This window comes from Dermochelys coriacea, chromosome 6 (assembly GCF_009764565.3).
Source record: "Dermochelys coriacea isolate rDerCor1 chromosome 6, rDerCor1.pri.v4, whole genome shotgun sequence".
NCBI classification, from domain to species: Eukaryota; Metazoa; Chordata; order Testudines; family Dermochelyidae; genus Dermochelys; species Dermochelys coriacea.
This window is the reverse complement of record NC_050073.1, coordinates 10,738,362-10,755,549: the sequence shown is the minus strand read 5'-3', so window position 1 is coordinate 10,755,549 and position 17,188 is coordinate 10,738,362. Positions and strand designations below refer to the sequence as shown.

The 17,188-nt window shown below is 56.1% G+C and overlaps 3 protein-coding genes across 7 annotated transcripts in view; 2 read left to right on the top strand and 1 right to left on the bottom strand.

Annotated features, from left to right (window-relative positions):
• The window catches only part of CPSF7 (cleavage and polyadenylation specific factor 7), a 29,245-nt gene extending 25,765 nt beyond the window's left edge, over window positions 1-3,480 (top strand). The window contains exon 10 of the mRNA XM_043516629.1: window positions 3,346-3,480. The gene's annotated coding sequence lies outside the window, so the exon portion shown is untranslated. The remainder of the gene's footprint in view (window positions 1-3,345) is intronic.
• Window positions 3,164-10,939, top strand: LOC119857987 (fascin-like). The gene is made up of 7 exons (XM_043516644.1): window positions 3,164-3,576; window positions 5,170-5,419; window positions 5,853-6,134; window positions 7,956-8,074; window positions 8,747-8,903; window positions 9,515-9,688; window positions 10,295-10,939. Exons 1-7 carry the CDS (start codon window positions 3,256-3,258, stop codon window positions 10,492-10,494), a joined length of 1,503 nt encoding a protein of 500 aa, XP_043372579.1. The 5' UTR covers window positions 3,164-3,255; the 3' UTR covers window positions 10,495-10,939.
• On the bottom strand, window positions 10,909-16,084 carry TMEM216 (transmembrane protein 216). Of its 5 annotated transcripts, none has more exons than XM_043516637.1 (6): window positions 15,933-16,005; window positions 14,503-14,851; window positions 13,402-13,503; window positions 12,804-12,896; window positions 11,365-11,622; window positions 10,909-11,280 (listed from the first exon to the last, which is right to left on the bottom strand). In XM_043516637.1, exons 2-6 carry the CDS (start codon window positions 14,546-14,548, stop codon window positions 11,045-11,047), a joined length of 735 nt encoding a protein of 244 aa, XP_043372572.1. In that variant the 5' UTR covers window positions 14,549-14,851; window positions 15,933-16,005; the 3' UTR covers window positions 10,909-11,044. The 5 variants fall into 5 exon arrangements, with proteins under 5 accessions (XP_043372572.1, XP_043372573.1, XP_043372570.1 ...); XM_043516638.1 differs by having other exon boundaries at window positions 14,503-14,820; window positions 15,933-15,950; XM_043516635.1 differs by lacking the exon at window positions 14,503-14,851 and having other exon boundaries at window positions 15,933-16,084.
• Window positions 16,085-17,188: the final 1,104 nt, after the last annotated feature.

Below are 17,188 nucleotides of genomic sequence, written 5' to 3'. Positions count from 1 at the left end.
GTGCTTAGGGGCCGGTGGAAACTGCGCCATTCTGGGTAGGCCTAAGTTAAGGTTAAAATAATCAGAAGTAGGAAAGTCAGAGGTTTAGAATGAAACCCTAAATGCTCGAGTCTGGAAATAATCACTGAGGTGCACATGTCAACACAAACTGTCCCCTTGGCCTTCTGTTACCCACCCCTGGCCACCTACCCACTGTTAGCTGTCTTCTCTGTTGAGTGCTCGCTTTACAGTAATACAGACTTCTATTGATGGTCTAGCCCTCTGTATCAAGGGATGGTGGCCTGTATGTCCATGATGAATGTAGGGAAAGTTGGCCGTGGCTTGGATCTGGATTGTTGGGGGGGCCTTGGGTCTTTTTAGGAGGATGACTGGGGCAGAGCTCTTTGTGGTGGATGAGGACAGGATATTGGATAGATAATGTGTAGGGTAATGGGGGGTAATGTCTCATACTGCCAGCATTGGGGTTGGCAGTGTAGTGGCTGTTTTCTGCAGCGTGGTGATGGTCTGTGGTCCATAGTTGAGAAGTAGATAGTGGTTGGGGACACAGTTAAGGTTGGTGACTGTACTTTATAGAATTCCCAAAACAGCTGGGTTCTGTTTTTTTGGACTACAGTGTTCTAAAATCGTGCTATTCAAATCTTTTAAACATATCTCCATGTTCTTTGGCTTTCAAGTGCTTAATGATTTCATTGCCAGAGGGCAGCTGCATGGTTCCTTTACAACCTTACTGGGTTGGGTTTTTTTTGGTTGGGAAATTAAGTTTTTGGCGACAGCTTTTTATAATGTATGGAACTTTCTGTAGATGGAGTTGCCGCCGATGGGAGCAGAGGTGTCCCTCTCTCCCCCTCCCCCCGGGGCTGTGACTGCTGTGGAGTCCATAGGCGCAGCCTGCGCCATTCGAAACCGCATACAGATTCCTACATCTCTTCCACGCCTGGTCCTAGTCAAAATCCTCTCCTGACTGCTGCTCAGAGCCTTTGGCTAGGGCTGGAACCCTGCTGTTACAATGGGTGCAAGAGACCTCATCAAATTTAGAAGGGCCATGCAAAATACCAGGTAACCTAAAAACCTTTTTGAGGCTCTCTGAAACTCCTCCCTCAAGTGTGTCTCTTCTGATCCCTCCCTGAGGCAGCTCTCTGGCAAAAGCAGCTAACACGAGCTGTGGGGTGGATTAGAGGAGCGTTGGCAGAGCTGGAGGTAGCTCTCAAGCGAGGTATGGCAGCAGGCTAGTTGTAGACTTCCCTATGGAGAGGACCACGCAGAGGTGAGATCTGCAGAACAATCTCCCAGGGGAAGTAGGGGAAACCCCAGCCCTGAAGACACCTAAAACTAGACTAGGGACAAATTCCTAGACAACATCTTGTTGGGACCAATCCTGATGGACTAAGTGGGACCTGATTGGCCCCTTCCAAGTTGCATTTCTGGGGTGGTTCCTTGTAAAAGGAAGATTCTTGGCAAATACAGGCTTCTGGCAGTCCTGCACAAGGGGTTGGGACTTGGTGTCATTTATGAACTGGTTCTTGGTTAGTTAAGCACCGTGTTGTGGTGCGCGTATGTGTGGGGAGGGAGGGAGACCCAAGCTAGTGGGGAAGGAGAAAGTGGAGCACATCCAGTTAGGCTGGTGATGATGGCCTGGAGCTCACAGGTCAGGCTTGATGATCTGGTGACCCCTTCTGGCCTTGAACTCTGACTCAATTACTCTATTGGTGGGGGTGGTCCCCTTCCCCATGCTGAAGGAGCTGTGGTCCTCAGCAGGATTTGGGGGAGGAAGATGCAAGGAGGGAAGTATATGCTATGACAGGAGTCAGGTGCCCAGTCTAGTTGTGATTTTTAACCTACATTGACCAGCTACATCTGAAGTCCACTGAGAGCCTCCCCAGAGTGATAGGTAGAAACTGAATGTGAATCTTCTGCCACCCTGCTGAGAAAAAGTGGCACCCAGTGGCGTGCTGGGCTGGGTCTCAGGGTACAATACCTTCTTTGAGTTTGGACCAATAACTCAGGTCCTGTGAAGCTGAGGGACATTCAGGTCACATGTGAAATAGGTCCCACCAGGGATGACAAGGACTGGCTGGTGGATCCTGCAGAGAAACTGCCTGCCTCCTAGAGGCATCCTGCAGGCAGCGATTAAGAAAGCAGCCCTGCATGGTCCCAATCTTGCAAGCTGCTGCCTTTTCAGGCTACTCTTTCCCAGGTATGGCTGAAATGCCAGCAATCATCAGACTGTATCCACTAACCCTGCACCCTTCAGACCAGGTGTGGTACCATGGAGCTTTAGGCCATGGTCAGGTGTCTGTACTCACACTGCTCAGTCTGCTGTCTTTCACCCTGGTGAGTGAAATCCTGCCTACGAGCCCAGGCCAGAGTGGCTGGGGCAGCCCTGAACTGACACTGGTCGTTCTGGTTTCAGAGTAGCAGCCATGTTAGTCTGTATCCACAAAAAGGAAAGGAGGATTTGTGGCACCTTAGAGACTAATAAATTTATTTGAGCATAAGCTTTTATGAGCTACAGCTCACTTCATTCTGGGGATCGCAGGGGGCTGGGCAGCTGCAGCTGGTACCTTAAGGCCCTCATAAAGTCTTGCAAGGCTCAATCTTATCCTCTTCCAGCACTTCTGTGGGGTCATGAGATGCCATGGCTCTGATGCCAGCTATTGCCCTCCCAGCTTTCCATCCCCCCAGTAATGGGGGTTGTCACAGAGATGCTCTGGAGCCTTCAGGAAGAGGGGAGCTTGCTAAGATGCTCTCCCTGGGGTGGTATGTGCACTCTCATTCTCAATGGCTTCACTGCCTTCTGTTCCGTCCCGCGGGGGCAGGGTGTCCTTACCTGCCACCAACTTGGCTTAGAAGCGCTTGGGGTTAGAGTCAAAGACTGCAACTGGAGGGCCGGGGAGGGGTGAGGTTCTGCTCCTAATGCAGGGTGGGGGTTGGGCTGTGGTCCCTGTGAGGGCTGGGGCCAAAGCCCTTATCAGCAAGTGTAACATCCCCAAAGGTTGTAGGGATGGAACACTGGTAGGGCCCCTCCATTGTGGATGCTGCTCCGTTAGCGACATGTCCAAGTTGGGGGTGGAGCCATGGTGTGGGTGGGGCTAGTTGGGTGTGGGTGGGGCTGTGGAATGGGTGGGGCTAGTGCTGTGGGGTGGGGCCTGTGCAGTGGCTGCCCAGTTGCCTGGTGTCCATTGTTGTGGGCGTGTCTGAGCAGTATCAGCAGCATAAAGTGGCCCAGGTGGGAGGAGTGGGAGTGATCAGAGCCCCATGGCTGACTCCACTGTACCTCCCTCACTGCCCTGTGGCCTTATCAATGCTGCCAACCGGTACCTGAGTGCCGAGCCCTTCCGCTTCCAGGTGGTGGCCACGGGCTCGGTGCTGCGGCTCTGCCAGGTCTGGATGCTGCACTTCGTGCCCTCACAGGGAGCCGGGGCAGCTGAGCAGGCCAAGGAGAGCGGGCAGAGGCTGCATCTGCTCAGTTCCCTGCAGCGCTTCCTAGCGGCCGATCCCAATGGCAAAGTCACCTGTGACCAGGAGAGCCCGGGCCCGGGTACCATCTTCCTGCTGCGGCAGTACCCAGATGGCAAGGTGTGCAAACTCCACACACACACACCCCCGAACTTCCTATTGCCCCCCACCCCAGGCACCGCTCCATTGAGCCCCAGCCTCCCTCCTGCTGCGGCAGCACCTGGAGGGCAAGGTGTGAGCCCCCAACTGCTCCAGCATCTTGCAGCCCATCTGAAGATAGAGCCTGCAGCTCCCTGCCCTCCCTGGCAATCCCCCAGCACCAAACCTAGGGGGACCTGACAGCTGTGGGAGGAGCAAAGATGGGTGGGGCTCAGCTGGCAAATGTCATCCAAGCCAAGGGGCTCCCCGCGGCTCAATGGGGGTCCTTGCACTGAGCCGGGACATGGGGGAGTGCAGACAAGCTCGGGTGCCATGTCAAGTCAGAATTTGCTCTCCCACCAAGCAACCTCTGTGCTCTGGCCAAGGCCTTAGGGGCACCACACTATATTGGAGAGTGGCCATGGCCTCAGCCCACCATTAGTGGGTCTCTACAACACAGGAGGGGTGGGGTCATCCCAGTCCCTTCCACCATTAGTGAGTTGGGAAGGGAGTTTGTCCTGTGCCTCCAGCCACCAGGGGGCCACACATCCCCCAAGAAATCCCCCTTTCCGTGGGCACAGTTGCTGTGTCCCTATAGCACAAGTCCCTGGTTGGAGGTGTCTGGGTGCTCCCTGGGGGTCGGTCGGCTGGGGCCTGCTCTTAGGGCGCTGGTCCCACTGTAAGCTCCGGGGAGGAGGAGGAACTTTTTGCCTCCAGGCCAGTGGCTGGAGTCTGGCTGGGGCAGGTAGTGACCAAAAGCCTTCCCCTGGGCCGGCTGCTGAGGTGTCTGGGGCAGATAAGGGGTAGGCATCTCAACCTGATGGCCCAGTGGGGCAGGCGCCCATGTCTCGGATGCCGTGGCTGGGAGCCTCGGAACAAGCCATGAGGCTGGCATGTGGGGTGTTGGGGGGAGCTCCTGAGCTGGGACTGACTGAGTCACTTTGGATGTGGGCTGAAGCGGAGATAGGGGCATGATGGCTCAGGGGTCCTGGGGTCAAGCAGCTCCTACCCATGGGTCGGACGGAGCCAGGGGCTGAAGAGCAGGCAGACGACGAGCCGTTAAAGCTCATGTGTCAGCACCGACAGAGGGACCCAGCTGGGGGCGCTGCTGTGCTCTAAGGCCCAGACATCCTCTCCTCAGACATAGGGGCCCTGAGGGTTTCCCGCCTTCACTTTACCAAGGAAATGGGGGATCCCGCAGGTCCCCTGGTCCCACAGAAGGCAAGGACATGGGTGCCACTGCAGCCCAGGTGGGAGAGGTCTACGTACCCCTCTCCTGGGCCCTCTTCCAGCTGGCCCGGCCCCTCTGGCTCCTGAGCATGGCTCATGTGGCAATGCTGGCTTCTCTCCTCCATGTGCCAACACACCCAGGTTTTCCTGTGGCTCCTCCCAGGCTCCCACATGCACACCGGGGCCGTTGATTGCTGTGCTGGGGGCTGTACTGGAGGAGCCAGCACTGCCCCCCCGAGCCATGCTGGCACCAGCCCCTCCTTGCTTGGGTATGTGCTCTGCCCACAGGGAAGAGCCATCTGTGCCCCCCCCGGCCCTGGCACTGACTGGCTGCCCTCCCAGCAGGTGTCCCTGCAGTGCGAGTTCTCCCAGCGCTACTTGGGTGGGGCCGAGGACAACGTCACCTGCTTTGCCCAGACAGTGAGTGAGGGTGAGAAGTGGAGCCTGCACCTGGCCCAGCACCCCAACGGGCACATGCTGAACCTCGGCAAGCAGCGCTACATGCGCTGTGACCAGCAGACCGGGCACATGCGCTGCGACCGCGATCTGCCCTGGGGGCCCGAGGCCGTCATCACCCTCCACTTCGACCTCAAAGGTGGGCAGCCCCTCGCTGCTGCCTCAGGGGTGCTCTGCCCTGCTGGGGTGGGGGAGCTGAGGGGAGGTACTAAAGAGTAAGGGGGATAGGGAGCAGGTGGGGTGGGGAAGGTGTTGGGTGTGGGGTGGGGGCCATGTGGGAGCAGATCAGAGAGGAGGGGGAAGATGTGAGCAGGGGAATGGGGCATTGGGTGCTGGGGTGGGTGGGGAAGGATGTGGAAAGCCAGGGTACTGGGGTGGGATGGGGAATGTAGATGAGGTGGGGTGCATGCTGGCCTGTTGCATGTGCCCCACAGGCCCGCAGCATCACTGGGATTGCCAGTGGCTCGGATACCATACAGCTGGGAGAGCTATTAGCCCAGCGGCACTGGGCCGTGGTGCCCCATTTCCGGGGTGACTTTTTCTCTAATGTTGCCTTCCTGCCCTGTCTCTAGAGAGGAAGTATGGGCTGTGGAGCGGGGCTGGGAGCCTGCTGGCTGCCGACGGCTCGCTACAGGCTGAGCTGTCCCCTCACACGCTTTACTCCCTGGAGCTGCGGGGTGGCCTGCTGGCCCTGCGGGATGCAGATGGCAGGTATCTGACCGGGCGGGAGAACACCATCAAGACCTTCAAGACGGACAAGCCAGGGCGCGACGAGTTCTTTGCTCTGGAGCCCAGTGCTGCACAGGTCTCGCTGCGCACCTTCACTGGGGGCCGCTTTGTCTGCTGCAGGCCAGGTGAGCGGGGCAGGATGGGGAACCCAGTGCTGCACCCAGATGGCACCACCTGCCCTGCTGCTACTGCCACTCCAGACCTGCCCCCACTCTGGGCTGCTCTCCGGACAGGCAGCACATGCTGCAGCAGGAGAGGACCTGGCAGCCAGGCTCCATGTACTCTGGGGCATGTGGCACATAGAAAGCCTAGTGGTTGCAGCACTGGACTGGGACTAGATCTGGGTTCATTTCCTGGCTCCCTGTGGGACCTAGCTCAAGGCACTGCAACTCTCTAGGCCTCTGTTCCTTATGTGCAAAATGGAGATAATGTTCCTTCCTTTGTCCTCCGTTTGTGTAGTGAAACAGTCAGATCTGCAGGGCAGGGACTGTCACTGTGTCTGTACAGCCCCTAGCACAATGGGGCCTGATCTTGGTTCAGGCCCCTATTGTTATCTGTTGTCAAGGTTCCTTCCCCATTCTGAACTCTAGGGTACAGATGTGGGGATCTGCATGAAAAAACCCCTAAGCTTATTTTTACCAGCTTAGGTTAAAACTTCCCCAAGGTACAAACTATTTTACCTTTTGTCCCTGGACCTTATTGCTGCTACCACCAAGCGTCTAACAAAAATAACAGGGAAAGAGCCCACTTGCAAATGTCTTTCCCCCCAAAATCCCCCCAAGCCCTACACCCACTTTCCTGGGGAAGGCTTGATAAAAATCCTCACCAATTTGCATAGGTGAACACAGACACAAACCCTTGGATCTTAACAATGAAAAAGCAATCAGAAGAATTTTAATTAAAGAAAAAGAATCACCTCTGTAAAATCAGGATGGTAAATACCTTACAGGGTAATCAGATTCAAAACATAGAGAATCCCTTTAGGCTAAACCTTAAGTTACAAAAAGACACAAAAACAAGAATATACATTCCATTCAGGACAACTTATTTTATCGGCCATTTAAACAATGCATATCTAACTAGATTGCTTATTAACCCTTTACAGGAGTTCTGACCCACATTCCTGCTCTGGTTCCGGCAAAAGACAACACAGACAGAGAGAACCCTTTGTTTTTCCCCCCCTTTCCAGCTTTTGAAATTATCTTGTCTCCTCATTGGTCATTTTGGTCAGGTGCCAGCAAGGTTATCTTAGCTTCTTAACCCTTTACAGGTGAACGGGTTTTTCCTCTGGCCAGGAGGGGTTTAAAGGTGTTTACCCTTCCCTTTATATTTATGACATTGGTTCAGGCCCCTGTTGTTATCTGTATTAAACTATGGAGTGATCTGAATTCTGCAGCAAAATCCGGTGGTCTCTGACAAAGATGCAAGTCAATTGCAATATTGTACCCAGTGGAATACAGAAATCTGCATTGTGTTGTTTATTTTGTGTAAAGCATTGTATACTGGGCTGCCCCCACATGTTGAACATGGCCCATGGGGTTTGGCATTGACAAATAGTCAGTAGGTTTTGTGGTTAACAGTCTGTCTAGCTGTCGGATCTGCTGGCACCTCCTTTCCTAGCTGTTGTTTCAGGCTGTCTGCCTGTAGCCTCAGGCAGGTGTCCCTTTGTTAATTATCCTACATTCATATTTTAAAGGGGGCTCTGCATTACGTGGGCAGCCACAGTGTGCCAGTTAGCCCTTGGGATCTCTTCACAGAGCCAACATATTCCCATGTGCTGTGGTGGATGGAAGTTGCCGTGACTGGAGTAGGTCCGGCTGCAGCCAGCAGAGGGCAGCAGTGATACACATACCAGCCCTTCTGGGCCATGGGGGAGGGCATTATTGACTCTCTGGGCTGGCACCATGCTGCCCATCCTGTTACCATGCATTTCTTGCTGCCCGCAGGGGCTGACATCTATGCCAACGCCATGTCCGTTGGCAACACGGAGATTTTCCAGCTGCTGCTGAATGATGTCACCAAGCAGGCCTGCTTTCGCAGCTCCTCCGGCACCTACCTCGCCGTGGTGAGTGTGGCTGGAGCCAGGGGATTGGCACAGATCCCCCAATGGGGGGAGATAGACAGAACCACCGACTTTGTCCTGCAGTGCGTTGCCTGCCACGGTGCAGCTCTGCGATCCACCAGCAGGGGTGAACACATCCCTGGGACTGAGGGATGTAGGCAACTGCCAGCACAGGGCAGGCTGGCCCTGGCTCTCCCCTGCCCTGCTATCCAATCCCAGCTGCTAGAGTGTGCCCCATTCCAGGAGTGGCCAATTGAGAGGGTGCCAGCACGTTAGGGGTTAAACCCCCTTGCTTAGGGGCCTGGGCGGGAGAGCTTTGAATCTTGGTCCCTCTGTCCCTCCTCTGCCCAGCCCTGTGCCCAGCTGGTGCCCGCCTTAGCCCTGCCCCAGAGTCATGTTCACCCCTCTCCTAGGGGGGGGTGTCAGTTGGTGGCAGGGGAACATGACTCCAGGGTAGGGTGACAGACAGCAAATGTGAAAAATCCGGCCGGAGTGGGGGGTAATAGGAGCCTATATAAGAAAAAGACCCAAAAATCAGGACATCTGGTCACCCTACTACAAGGACCGGGCCTGTGACCAGACTCCTGCTGGGAGCTGGAGCAGCTCCTGGTCCCCCCAAAGGGGGAGCGTGAGGGCTGAGCACCTGCCCTGCTCCATAATGCTGCCTCCTTGCAGGGCCCCAACGACTCTGTGGTGAGCACCAGCACCCACGACAAGGGGGTCTGGTTCTCACTCCAGTACCGGGAGCAGAGGGTGATACTGCGAATGGCTGACGGCAGACAAGTGGCCACCAGGCCCAACGGGCAACTACTGCTGGTGCCCGAGGCAGCAGGTAGGGGCAAGGTGCAGCTGATACCCCTAATCAAGGAGGAGGGGTTGGCAATGCAATAGAGGCCCTTCACCTCACTGCCCCACGCTTCCCATCCAGCCCCGCAGCGGTGCTGATAAATCCCTTTTATGCAGTGGCTGTTCTGGGGCTTACGTGACATGAGGCCAGGGTGTCTCAGCCCAGTTTCCACCAGCCCAGATCACTGACACTAACTGCCCCCCTTGGCTGCAGCCAGGGTTCGCCCTGGCCTTGGAGCAGGGTCTTGGGGCAGGGGCCAAGCCTGCCCTGCAAGGAGAATGTCCATTTCCAGGGCTTGCTCCGCAGCAGCGAAGGTGATTTTAGGTGCACAGAAGCTTTGGCTTCTCTGCTCGATCCCTGCCCTACTCTGAAGCGTCACCCACCCCCATTCCCCCCATCCCCAGGGGGAGTGGGCCCTGGCCTGCCCCATATACCGAAGGGATGGTTCTCAGCAGCAGCCCCTCCTGACCTGACTTGACTGAGCTTTGGCCCTTTCTGCCTTCACACAGCACCTCTGCAGGGCTGGTAGCCTCCATCCCGTGCCCCATGTGGGGCCAGCTGGAGCTAACTCTGCCTGCTGGGATCTGTGCCCTCAGGCAAGAAGGAGGAGTTCCTGCTGCTGCTGGTGAACCGGCCCCTGCTGATCCTGCAGAGCGAGGCTGGCTTCGTGGGGCTGTTCCCTGGGACGCAGCGCCTGGACGGGAACCGGCCAGCCTATGACGCCAGCACCCTGACGCTCAGCGAGGACGGATTCTGCCACTTCAGAGTCGGTGCGGCATGGGGTTCCTGCCAGGGGTTTGGGCGTGGAGACGCCAGGAGGTTGGGGATACAATGGGCTGGGGAGTACTAGGCATGGGAGGGTACCAGGGTATCCATGCCAGGGGCTGGACTGTGAGGGTGCAGGGTGATGAGGATGTGCAGGCACTGGGGCATCCCTGGGGATGGGGGTGCTAGGGGATCCCCACTGGAGGTGAAAGAAGGGGCCCCTGGCCATGTCTTAGGAAGTGGGGCTGCCCAGGGTACCTCTGCCCAGGCTGGAAATGCCATCCTCCATCACTGGGGACACAGTCAATGAATTGCTGAAGGCCACCAGCTCCTCCCTTCCCATCTGGTGCAGTAGCCAGTACTTCAGAAGAAAGGGGGAAGCGCCCCCTGCCTCTCCCATAATCCTTCGAGGAGCAGAGTCCACACTGGCCCCAGCTAGTGTCCGCTCTGCAGCAAGGTTCTGGTGTGCATCTCCTGGAGTGATTCCACCTGTAACATCCTGCAGAAGCCTCCCTAGGTTAACGTGCACCCAAGTGTGCCCTTTCACACTGGCTACCCCCTCCGCCATGATCCTCATGTCACCCGGCCCTAACTCCCCCTTTGGCCTGCAGCCAACAAGTACTGGAGCCTGGACAAGGACGGGCTGGTCATGGCGAGTGAAGACCACCCCAGCAGCTTCTCCCTCCAGTTCGTCTCCTCCAGCTGCCTCGTGCTGAAGGCTCCCAACAAGAAGTACCTGGTGGTGGAGGCGGGGGGCCGCCTGTGGGCAGGGGCCTCAGATGCAGCCTCTGCCACACCCTTCCGCTACTGAGGGTCACTAGCCCCTGAAATAAATTTTCTCTTCCACTGTCTCAACCGCTGCCAGCCTGTTGCTAGGACCCCTCTCCTCTTGCTGCCACCCAGTCATTGCCCATCTCTCCTATCGGTATCCCTCCTGTTGCCTGGGGAGTGGGTCCGGGCTGGGGCAGACAGTGCAGGCTGGCATGGGCCTGGCCTGCCACCTGGAGCCGGCTGTTGGGAGGAGATGTGGCCCATGGGGATGGAAGCGAGTTAATGGGGCTTCTCCAAGCCAGAGCAGTGCTATGTGGAGCAGAGGGCATTCATGTGCTCTGAAGTGGGAGCAGGCTGGCTGTTGCTGCTCTCTAGTGGACCAGGGAGGGAGATGCCTTCTTGCTGCCCCCTGGGGGAAGCCCTACTCTAATGAAAAGGCTCCAGGCAGCAGCAGTAGCAGAAAAATAAATATTTATTGGAAAATAGTATTAATTCGGAGGATGCAAGAGGAGGGAAAAAAGTGCCACGAGTCACTGCTACAGCAAATAACACTGAATCTGGGGGAGCGGGCGCAAGCACCTCCCAATCAGTCACTTCTCACATGCGATAGACAGGAGCTTATTAATACTTACAGCCCTGGGTGTCTGCCCCTCCGCCCCCATGCTGAAATGGGAGGACATAGCTGGTGCAGGCATGATCCCTGGGGGTGTGGTCTGGGCCAGGGGCCACCTGGCCTTGTGTGTGTGGGCTTGGACAAAATCTAAGCCCTGGCTGTAGGGGCCAGAATGGGATCCATGACAGCTCCCAGTAGCCTCTCTTCCCCCTTTCCCCCCCCCCCAATGCCTGGCAGGTGGGGGAGGGCAGTGCCTGCAGCGGGTGAGTGATGCCTGGGCACATGGAATGGCTGCTCCATGAGGCGCCAGGTCTGGGATGCGAGTTACAGTCTGTCTCCAAGTCGCTGGGCACACCAGGGGTGGCGTCCTGCCCAGGAGGGGCTGATGTGGAATGAGGCTGTGGCTGGGTCTAGCTCTGCTCCAAGGGGCTGAGATGCTGCCATCAGACCAACTGTGGAGGGAGGGAATGTGTGGCCTTGGTCCCAGGCGCTGGGGCAATGCGTAGCCTTGTCTGGCCCAGAACAGCCTGGATGGAGCCTTAGTACGAGTCCACCCTAGAGGGAGATAAACAGGAGAGAGCCTGGCCGTCAATAGCAGCCTCTCACAGGGCTCTGGCTGGGGGGAGCTTCCCTCACATCCCTGGGCAACCCTGTCACCCCAACTGCTTCCCCTCCCCTGTGAATCTGTCCTTGTAGTGGGGAGAGGCAGCCAATCAGAGGAGAAGAGTGCAGATGAGGAAACCAAGGCAGGGCAGTCAGGAATGGCACCCAGGAGTCCTGATCCCCAGGCGTGTGCATGAGCCGCTTGCCCAGCCTTTCCTGTTTGTATCATCAGCATTTTCTCTCCCCACTTTCCCTCCCTCACCCTGTCTCCACCACAGCCTCCCTCTTTGCCCATTACCTAGTTATTCCCTCATTTCCACTAGCCCAAGAATGATCCAGTCTCCCCCAGTCCCAGTGCTTTTTCACCCCTTGGATCCTGTCTCCCTCCCCATCCCAGCTCCTCCCCTGCCCCATGTTACCCCTCCAGACCCTGTCCACACCTGCTCAGTCTCCCACTGCCTCCCAGTGCTGCTGCTTCTCAGGGCAGGAAGGGGCGGGGTTTGGGTACCTAGAGAAGGAGGCCAGGGTGAGGATGCCCAGGAGCAGCTCGATGGCGTAGAAGAGCAGCAGGATGGCATTGAGGATGGCCTCCAGCCGCAGGGCGTAGGTCTGCAGCAGCAGGTAATAGGCCGCCATCACTGCCGCTGGGAATGTCAAAGCCAGGCTGATGGAGAGCGGCACCTTCCGCTGGCACAGGTTCCCCTTGGAGCCTGCCACGTGGTACAGTTAGTAAGGCAACTGCTCCCTACCCTGCAGCCAGTCACACACGCAGCTTCCTGGAGGGGCACGACTGTGGGGACAGACTGCTGGGGGATTGGGATATGGAGCCTATCTCCTCTAGGACACAGGCTCCAGTCCAGCCCAAGGGCAGGGAATGGAACATGGAGCCTTTCCTCTCTAGGTCTCTGGCTCCAATCTGGCCCCTGGTCCAGGGACCTGGATGGCTCAGGCAAAGAGCTCTTCAGCTCTAGGCACTGATCCATCTCCAATCTGAGTGAGTAAAAGTCAGTCACGTGCTGGCTGCTTGGTGGCCAGTGAAATCAGGCACCAGTCCAGCCTTCTCAGAGGTGTTTGTCTGCAAGGGGCTGCTCGTCCTGTTGTTCCAGAGCTGGCTGTTAATCTTAGGCACTCACCAAAAAATATCCGAGTGACTTCAATGCCAAGGTAGAGGAAGAGCATGACCAGATCCAGGGCCAGGTTGGCAGAGGGGTATGGTAACAGCAGCCCTGTGAACACAAGTCACCTGTTTCAGAAGGAGTGCAAGGCCCCCAAACCCTCTTTCTGACATGTCATTGTCCCTCACCTAGGACAGGCCCCTAAGGAAGGGGAGATGGCCGTGAATAGCTAGTGGTTCTCAGCCTGAAGGCCTTTCTCCAGGGACAGGAAGTCTGGTGGAGAGCCCCAGAGAGGTGCCAGCAGGACCACAGAAATGCAGTGCAGAGAGAGGCTCATCTAACGGGTCCTGGCCCTTGCCCAGCATCAGAGCCAAATGCTAATGGCTTCCTCTTACTCCTCTTCCCACCAGACGCAGCCCTGGAACAGGCTGGGAATGGCTGAAACGGATGGATGGGCTGGGAGGCCTGAGGGTCATGGGTGGAATAAGTCAGCTGGCACTCTACTGGGCTTGTCCTGCCTGCCTTGCCCTCAGTCAAGTGGCACTTGATGGCACAACACAGCGGGCAGCCCTAGTGATCTGAAATGGAGGCTGGAATGGCAGTGGAGGGAACTCACCTTTATAGATGAATATGAAGATCTCCAGGAGGAAATAAGTGGCATAATACCATCCATTGAGGAAGAGCAGGATTTCCAGAGGTGTAGAGGAGAGCTGGCGGCCTAGGGGATGGGCAGATGAACAGCATGAATGGGTGAGATGCTGCTCCCCATGCAGGCCAGCCGCCCTCATTCTTCCCCACAAAGGGGGCAGAGGAAGTCAGAAGGGCCTGAGCTGCATTAACCCCTAACTCCCCATGGGAGCCCCGTCCTCGTAGGATGAGGGATTGTCTGTCTCTCTGAGATAGGCTGAACACAAGGGACTGACTCAGAGGATAGGTGGTCAAGGTACTGGCCTGGATCCCTTCCCAGCTCTGCAACAGGCTCCTTGCATGACCCTGGTCAAACCACAGAGCACAGACTTACAAAGAGATGTAGGCACCTAAAGATGTAGAAGGTGCCCACCTGCCTCTTTAGGCACCTCAAAATCTGACCCTGAGTCTCTCTGGGCCTCAGTTTCCCATCTGTAAAATGAGGATAAGAATCCTTCCTTTCTCCCAGCTTTTGTCTATTTTGTTTCACTGGGACAGGGGCTGGTTCTCGCAATGCATTAGTGCAGCACAATGGAGCCCTGGTCTCAGCTGGGGCTGCTGGGTGCTATTGTGATTTCACAGCATCTAAGGCCAGAAAGGATCACTGAGTCTGACCTCCTGTATAGCACAGGTTGCCAAGTTACCTCAGAGGCTGGGTGAGCTGCCACTTGGGGCTGACCTCACTTCTGGCATGAGTCCAGTAATTTGTGTTTGACTAAAGCATCTTCCAGAGAGATGATGGGAATCCCCCACTTCCCTGAGTCATTTTTGCCCATGGTCTGTCCCCTCACTGTTGGGAACATGGGCCTACTGTCTAATTTGAATTTGTCCAGCTTCAGCTTCCAGCCGTTGGTTCATGGTCAGCTCTTCTCCGCTAGAAGCAGGCAGTGTGGGTCTCTAAGCCGCTCCACTTTCTGTCTGCAGGCAGGAGCTTTCTCCACTATATTTTGGTTTTTCTCCCTCTGCTTGGTGCCACTCTTGGCAGAAAGAGGATTTCTGAGAACAGGACACTGGTATTTAAAAAGAAAACCTGGCAGGGCAGCAGGTCCAGCTAAGATCAAAGAGCTCCTGCACATGCCCAGCTGCACAGTAGGGTGCCACCTGCCCCACTGTACAGCTGGGTGTCAGGCAGCAAGGAGTGAAATTCAGCAACAGGAGCTGGTTTCGCAGACTCTCCAAGCCGGCTGTTCCTAGTTGCTTGGTGCTTCAGGCCAAGGTGAAACACTGACTCCAACAGCAGTGATGTGGCAGACAAGCTGTCAGCTGTGTGGGCTGGTCTTTCAGCAGCAGAACATGATGTTTTGGAAGTAACAAGCCAGAGACGCATAGCTGTTGTCTTCTGTTCTGACTGGGGTGAAATAAAGTTCCCAGGAATATGTCTGTAAATGGTGGATTCTCTGTGACTTTAAGTATTTAAACCACGATCTGAGGACTTCAGTAACTCAGCCAGAGGTTAGGGGTCTATTTCAGGAGTGGGTGGGTGAGGTTCTGTGGCCTGCAATGTGCAGGGGGTCAGACTAGATTGGGGGTGGGCAAATTACGGGCCAAAGGCCACATGAGGCCCTTCAGATGTTTTAATCTGGCCCTCGAGCTTCCGCCAGAGAGCGGGGCTGTGAGACTTGGTCCATCCTGGACTAGATGCTCATGATGGTCCCTTCTGACCTTAAAGTCTATAAGATGACCGAACCCTGTAGTAAGCGGTGTTTTCAAGGTACCGATAGATCGTAATCAGGTTTGTGATGAGACTGGATCTCAGTGCCAAAGCTAACGCTGCCTGACTCCTGACTGTTTTCATCCCAGCCCCTGCTGGCTGTAGCTCTGTGCTTTGCATTGAAGTTTCCAGGCCTGGGCTCTGAGGGCGAGCTGTTTTCAGCACCCTTTGAGCCAGCCGGGGGCAGTGGATCTGGGTGGGAGCTGCCCGGTGCTTTCCAGTGAGATAAAATCTGCTCATTTAAGCCAGCTCCTGAAGGTGCAGGAGGGGGCGATTGGGCAGGGACACCCTTTCCATCACCACCTGGGGAGATAGGCTTGGAGGCAATCGGGGGAAACAGGGCTGGGGGGGCACAGTTCCGTCCATGGGGTGGGGGAAGGGGAGGCAGGTGGCCCCCCTGGGATGGAGTGGGGGAAGGGACGTGCCCCCCCCCCCGTGGAGGGGAAGATCAAGGACCCTTCCCGCGAGGACGGGGTCATGTGGCAGCCCCAGGGTGGTCAGGGAAGTGGGGTGGCTCACGTGGCACCCCATGTAGAAGGTGGGGCAGGGGACGTGCGCCTCCGAAGGTGGGGATGGGGAGGTCACGTATCTTTCCCGCAAGGATTAGGAGTCACGTGGCACAGCCCCCGGGATTGCCCCCCAGGGATGCTGCCGCCCCGTGCTCGGTGAAGGCTCCTGCGGAGGGTGTCCCACGCACTGGGCTGGGGGGGAGGGAAATCCGGGATCCCCTCCCCCAGTCCCGCACTTACTTCTGGGCGCCATCTTCCATCTCCATGGAAACCGCCACCCAGCGACATCGCTTCCGGGAACGCGGGAGGGGGAAGCGGAAGTGCGGGGCCGGAGCGGCTCGTGCCACTCCATCCGGCTCAGTCCCGCGGCTCGATGGTGCGGGAGGACCCGCCGGGCGCTGTGGAGCGAGGGCTACGTTGGGTGGCAGAGGCAGGCACCCCGGGCTGGGGCTCTGCGTAAAGCTTCAGCTCCTGGAGTCCCGGCATCTCCGCTCGCCTTGCCCTCCAGCCAGCCCAGAGCCCTCCGAGCCGAGGGCCTGCAGGCTCAGACACCCCCCTATTGATTATTGGTTTAACATCTGGGTTCGACGCCCTTCTCCTGTCTGCGCGGCTCGTTCCCTTTGCCCACCCGCAGCTGGCGACATTGCGATGCTCCCCTGGCCTCTTGCCTCCAGGAGCTGGGGGTTTATGACAAGGCTTGGCAACGCTACCATTCGCTCCTCCTGTCCAGGGGCTGATGGTTAATAGTAGGGGCCTCATAGTCCCCAAACGACCCTGATCCCCTTCTCTAACAGCAAGGCTGGTGTCATAAAAATAAAGGGAAGGGTAAACACCTTTAAAATCCCTTCTGGCCAGAGGAAAAACCCTTTCACCTGTAAAGGGTTAAGAAGCTAGGATAACCTTGCTGGCACCTGACCAAAATGACCAATGAGGAGACAAGATACTTTCAAAGCTGGAGTCGGGGGGGAGAAACAAAGGGTCTGGGTCTGTCTGTGTGATGCTTTTGCCAGGGACAGAACAAGAATGGAGTCTTAGAACTTAGTAAGTAATCTAGCTAGATATGTGTTAGATTCTGATTTCTTTAAATGGCTGAGACAATAAGCTGTGCTGAATGGAATGGATATTCTTGTCTTTGTGTCTTTTTGTAACTTAAGGTTTTGCCTAGGGGGATTCTCTGTGTTTTGAATCTAATTACCTGTAAGGTATTTACCATCCTGATCTTACAGAGGTGATTCTTTTTTTTACTTTTTCTTCTATTAAAATTCTTCTTTTAGAAATTGAATGCTTTTTTTCATTGTTCTTAAGATCCAAGGGTTTGGGTCTGTGGTCACCTATGCAAATTGGTGAGGATTTTTATCAAGCCTTCCCCAGGCAGGGGGCTGCAAGGTTTTGGTAAGGATTTTGGGGGGAAAGATGTTTCCAAAAAACGCTTTCCCAGTAACCAGTCAAATGTTTGGTGGTGGCAGTGGAAGTCCAAGGGCGAAGGGTAAAATAGT